The sequence below is a fragment of the Globicephala melas genome, chromosome 15, assembly GCF_963455315.2.
Source record: "Globicephala melas chromosome 15, mGloMel1.2, whole genome shotgun sequence".
NCBI classification, from domain to species: domain Eukaryota; kingdom Metazoa; phylum Chordata; class Mammalia; order Artiodactyla; family Delphinidae; genus Globicephala; species Globicephala melas.
In genome coordinates this window covers 35,195,531-35,201,408 of record NC_083328.1, presented here as the reverse complement: position 1 = coordinate 35,201,408, position 5,878 = coordinate 35,195,531, and the positions used below count along the sequence as shown (strand labels likewise).

At 60.3% G+C, this 5,878-nt stretch overlaps 1 protein-coding gene across 1 annotated transcript; it reads right to left on the bottom strand.

The window, feature by feature from the left end:
- Positions 1 to 4,478: 4,478 nt before the first annotated feature.
- C15H16orf90 (chromosome 15 C16orf90 homolog) lies at positions 4,479 to 5,566 on the bottom strand. The gene is given in 4 exon segments (XM_060285302.1): positions 4,479 to 4,898; positions 4,901 to 5,020; positions 5,022 to 5,083; positions 5,521 to 5,566. Coding segments are annotated over 4 exon segments (402 nt in total). The 3' UTR covers positions 4,479 to 4,724.
- Between the last annotated feature and the right edge of the window lie 312 nt (positions 5,567 to 5,878).

Here is a 5,878-nt window from a genome sequence, read left to right as displayed (position 1 = left end):
TGCAGGCCCGGTGCTACGTGGGCTCGGGAGAAGAGAGTCAAGGGGCGTGCCTGGTCTCCCCCAGGTACACCAGAGCAGGGGGTGCAGAAAGGGGAGCAGAGCCCAGTGGGCTGATGGTTGGGGAAATGGAGGCGGTGCTTTCAGCAATGAAAACAGGAGGCCCTGGATGGGCATCTGCTGCTCAGGGTGCTGGGAAGCATGGCCAGGGGCCGAGATAGTTCCCGAACGTCTCTCAGAAACTTCAGGAGGGAAAGCAGAGCTCTTGACCTGGCCAGAACTTGGCCTGAACTACCTGAACTACTGAACTACTTTTTAAAAAATAATGCATTCACATGGTTCAAAAATTGAAAAGTTACCAAAAGATCAAGCCCCTTCTACTCCTGTCCCCAGACACTCAGCTTCCCCTTCCCAGGGGTTATCAGTGCCGCTGTGTCCCTGGTGGTGCTTCACTGTAGATGGCAGCTTTAACAGCAGCGGCCTTGCCCTGTGGTGGGCACCTAGATGAGAGCTCTGCTTAGACACGGCCGCTTCTGAGCACCGTGGGGAGCTGGTCTTCCAGACCTCAGGGAATGGCAGAGCTGGAAGGCGTCATGGGGACTCCAAGGTCTACCCCTTGTGCATGGACACGGCCCAGAGCGGATTGTGATGTGGGCCAAGCCCAGGCAGCAGGGCTCCGTGGCCTCCTGGGCTGGCACCCCCGTCGGTACTGTGGTTTGTGCTGGGACCGAGGAGAGCCAGTGGTCACTGGAAGGGACTCTGGACGTGGAGGAGGGCTCACACTTCAGGAGCGCCAGGGACCCAGCTTTGGGCTCCTAGGCTGGGACCCTGGGGAGGGGAGGGAAGCAGAGCGTTTCTGCTGAAGCCTTCACCCCTGCTCCCCTCTTGTCTATCCCACAGGCTCCTCCAGCCCTCCTTCCCAATCTGGAAACCTTCACTTCTGCTGAGCCCTGGCCGGGCCCCCGCACGTGCTCCAGCCCCACAGGCACCTAGGGGTGGCAGCGTTCACTGTGGTCTGTTTCTTCTGCTGTCCTGGGAGCAAGGGCATGGGAAAGGGCTTCCTTCCCCATGCCCCTCACCGGCCTCTTCCCCTCTGCTGTGTGATCCTTCCAGATCCTTCCTGCAAAGTCGGAATAAACTTCTGGGAGGGAGGAACCCAAGTGTTACGGACAGACTTGACCCTAAAGACACAGGAGCCTCTGAACAATGAGGGGTCAAAATAACGGGAAGGCCAGCCCCTGGTCCAGAACCAGCACCCAGAAGCCCGGAGGGGCGGGGAGCAGCTCCGGTCTCTCCACCCAGGGCTGACACTTGCTGGGCACAGCTGGGGAGGCTTCTCACCCACACACTGAGCTCTGTGGCTTCGCTCCCCACATGTGCGGGCGGATAACGAGACAGGTGCCCACATTCCCCACTAGGAGGCTGAGTCCTCCCGCGGCCTCTTCTCATGGGCTGCTTCATTCTGTCCCGAGCGATTGGAACCACCTGTCAGATGGTGGCTGTGCCATTCAGCTGAGCTGCCGCAGGGAGCCGGGCTGAGGACAGGCACCACTGAGGGCCTGGGGGTCCTCTCCCCGCAACCCCCCAGCCCCATGAGCAGCAGCTCTGAGGCCTGGCCAGGTGCAGACAGGACAAAGCTGAGCACCGCAATGACCAAGTGAGACCCGGCCTTTGGGGCTGGGGACAGTACGTGCCTTGTGGTCCCTCCACCTCTGGGGCAGAGACAGTGCCTGGAAGTGTGCGCGTCGACGGCACATGCTCCTGGCACCCCTTCTGCCAGGGCCCCTAGAGCTGCTTGCTGCCTGGCCTGCCCCTCCGGAGCAGAGGGGATGGCACAGAGTCTCACGCCGGACGAGAGCAGGAGACGGGAAACCCTAGGTGGGGGCTCCGTGACCGTGTCCTTCCCTCCCTCAGAACTTCCTGGCCCAGGGCTCCTGCGGCCTCACCAGTGGATCCTGGGCAGGAAGGGCACTCCATCTCCCCCCACTCCCCACCTCCATGCTGACATTGGTTTCATGCTGAGGCCCAGCTGGGTGTCCTCTCTAATCTGAATCAACGATGATCATGTGATTTTTATTTCTGCCCCTCAGGGTAAGGGAAGAGTCTTCCAGAAGGTTCTACTTTGTACATTCGTAATTGAGCTCAGAGGCTTTGCCCTGCCCTTCCCTCCCCCACCTCCTTATCACTGCAGTGTCCAGCCCAGTGTTGAACAGATTATAATGTTTTGTCTTACTACAAACAAATAAATAGACTTTAATTGGTCACATCCTGTCTTTGCAGGCCCTGCGCCTGTGGACCTGCCCCGTGGCTGAGGGCGGCCCAGGAGCTGCTTGTCCCCTGGCAAGTCCCAAGGATGGCTTCCAGCTCAAAGGGCGATTGTTTTTTACGATCATAATTGTACCTTGCCCTGCCAAGGAATACAGCCCTGAAAGAGGTTCTAGAGCTGGTGAAAGTGCAAGTGGTCAGGCAGGGGCCCTGCCCAGGGCACCCCACCGCAGGAGTCTTAGTCAGGGGGCGGGGGGGGGCAGCAGGTCCCAGCCCCTGGCTGGGCCAAGAGGGGGACCAGGTCCTTCTACCAACTTCTTGGAGCCTCTGGCCACCCTGGGGGCAGGAGGTCGTGCCTGTCACCCTCTTAGACAAATGACTGGTTGAGGGGCTGGGAGTTGCTCAAGAGCCACACAGCTGTGAACGGTGGGCTTGAGACCCCAGCCCAGGTGTGGACCCCTCCAAAGCGTGGGTGCGCTGCTCCCTGAGGGCTGGGCCTCCCCCTGATGGCCCTTCCTATGGGACAGGGCCTGAGGCTGGTGGCCCGGACTAGGAGCTGCCACCACCCAGGGCCGCATGCACACGTACAACAACCTGAAGAGCACCCAGGGACCAAGGTCTCCAGAATCTGCTGTACCAGGGTACAGGGGAAGGGCAGGGACCTGAGGGAGCTTTCCCCCATGTCTGGAAGGAGCCCAGCTGTCCTGCTGTCCAGAATGCCCTTGACACCATCATATGTGGTCTGACAGAAGCCTGTGAGACGAGTAGGTCAGTCCTTGCCTGACCCAGGCTGCCAGGACAGGAAATCAGCCAAATGGTGAGGGTCACTGAGGCAAACCCAGGTTCTCCCATCTGTCCCCACAGGCTGAGGCCCAGTGATGTAGAGCAGGGGGTCTCAGCCCAAGAGATTCTGCCCCCCAGGGGACCTCAGACTCTCCAGAGATGTTTTTCGTTGCCACACTGGGCAGAGGGCACTACTGGAATCTAGTGAGTGGAGGCCAGGGTCGCTGCTAAACATCCTGCAACTCACAGAACAGCCCTCAAAACAAAGAATGGCATAGCCCCAAATGTCAACAGGGCTGAGGTTAAGACCTCCTGATACAGAGGAGCCCATGCCTGGGTGCCGGGAGTCTAGCCCAGCTGGGAGAAGGGCTGTGCCCATTCTGCCTGGAGGGTCAGGGCAGCCAGGGGTCCCCAGGGAGAGTGAACTCAACCAAGGCCTCAATGAGGGGCGGCATGGGATCAGAGCCAATGTCTCTGCCCAGGTTGGGAACTTGCTCTCCTCCCGACACCCTCCCTAAACTTGGCCTAACTTTCTCTGTCCTCTGCCCTCTCCACCCAGAACACCAAGCCCTGCTCTTAGGCCTGCTGAGACCCTGCCCACCCAGGAAGCCAGCCCAGAGTCCCACCCAGAGGAGGACGGCTCCCTCCTCAACTAAGGGTGGGAGCACCTCGGATTCCCCCAGGATCGACATGGAACTCTGCTCTCAGAACACAGGTGCCGAGGGACCATTTCTGTGGCTGAATTGGCCTGATGACAGACAGACCCAGGGACAGAAGGTGCAGGCCTTGGCTTTTATTGAGATTAGACCTGTAGGCTCCCCGGCCTCTCGGGAGCCCAACTCTCCACTCCGCCCAGCCTCCCAGGTACAAGTGGCCGACTTGAGTTGGAGCAGGCTGCAAGGGTACGCCCAGGCTTCTTTCTGTCCCTCCCGCAGGACCTCCTCATCCTTCTACCCTCGAGTTTTCCCAAGGCTGGCCTAGGCTCTGGTGCTGGGCAGCTGCCCAGGCATCTCGGTGTGGGGATGCTACTGGTGGGGGCTGAGCCCTTCCGCCTGGACCTGTGTCCTCCTCCTGGGCCATCCTTTCCCCTCCTGTCCTGAGCTGGGAGAACCAGCCCTGGCACTTGGATCCCTGTGGCCTCTCCAGAGCCCCAGAGTGAGTTCTCTTGCTCAAGGGACATGTGGATTCCTCTGAGGCCCACTCAGGATCTCTTAGGCCTGAGCCCCAAGCCTTCAGGGGCACCGGGCTGGGAGGGGGCACCTTTGGCTGGGTCCATGCTGGAACTGGAAGCTGAGGAAAGCGGGGGTAGAGGAGTCACTTGGAGGGACCTGGGGGAGGCTTCCAGCCCTTCCTATGACCCCCGTGAACCTGGCATCCTTCAAAACCAGAGGGGAGGGGGCAGTTCTCCTTAAAACCTGGGAGGGGAGGAGGAAGAGGGAAACACGTTTCAAACTGAAAGGACCCTTCTCTAACACGAACCCCTCATTTTACAAGTGGGGAAACAGACCTGGCCAGCGGGGGAGAGCAGTCCAAGGTCCCTCATCAAATGTAGAGCTGGGACAGGTACCCAGGAGGATTGGGAGTGGAGAGGGGTCACCTGGGTCCATCTGAGTGCCCAGCCCAACCCTGCCTGGGGTCTTCCCTTCCTGTCCTCAGCCCTGCATCACCTGGACAGGTGCTCACCTGTATTTCCCAGGCTGTTGAGCTTCCAGAAGGGCTGAGTGGTGACTGTTACCTGGTCCCAGAGCCCCCTGTGGTAAGTCCAGGGGCCAGACTGTGCCCTCGGGTTGTGGGAGGCAGCCCCCGGCCATGAGCTGGCTCAGCCAATGGCTTTCACACTGCCCGGCAGTGTGAAAGTGCCCGGCCACTGTATGTGGCCTAGCAGGTAGAGAGCCAGGCCCCGGAGGTGGTGCAGGTTCTTGGGCTTGCTTCCCTGGGCACTGGGGCACTGCTGCTGCTAGGCCCCCAGCCCCCCCCACATAGATATTGGGTGGCATGTTGGGGTGACTGGTGCGTCCTCGGGCCCAGCTCACTGCATCTGTGGAGGGGAGAGCAGGAGATTGGTGGCTGGTGGGCCACAGCGGCCGTGAGGGGACAGTGTAGTCACATGCTTATGTGATGGGCTCCACCCCTGGCCTGCGGAGCCTCAGCTTACCTGTCTGTCAGATGGGCTCCGCCCCCTGTCTCCCACCTCCCTCACCCAACAAAGCACTCCTTCTCCCTCCTAACCAACAGGGAGGGCTGAGAAGCCTGAGTCTTGGCACCAAGATCTCTCTCAGGACTGCAGGCTCTTTCTGTCACCCTTTTTGCCCCCTACCCTAGAGAGAGCATTCCGGTGCCCAGGGTCACATGGCCTGGACTGGTGGCCATTCCCCTCTCCCAAGCTTGCATGTCCCTGAGGCCACCCTGGTGGCTTTGGGCCCAGGTCAGGACAGGAGGGCATCTCTCCTGCCACTCCTCCCCACAGCCTGGCACCTTCTCTTATGTGCAGCTGAGAGAATGCACAGACCAAGGCTTCCATGGAGGGCCAGCCAGGTGGAGGAGGGGCAGCCAGGTCTCCTGTGCAGCAGGACTGTGCTCTCCCCTGCCTAGGGGATGGATCTGCAGGTCTCCCTTGGCAACCAGCTCTGTGATGTCACAGGGAAGACTTCCGGTTTCCCAGATCCCTGAGTTTGGGAGAGGATGATCCTCAAGGGCAGGGGCAGGGTGGGAGGAGGACAAGGGAAGGGGGAAGAACCTTAGGGGAGGTCCCTGGTCGCTCTGGCTTGGGACAGGCCTGCCAAACATTCAGCTCTTGCAGGCTGAGGAATCACTCCCAGGGGTGACTGCTTGG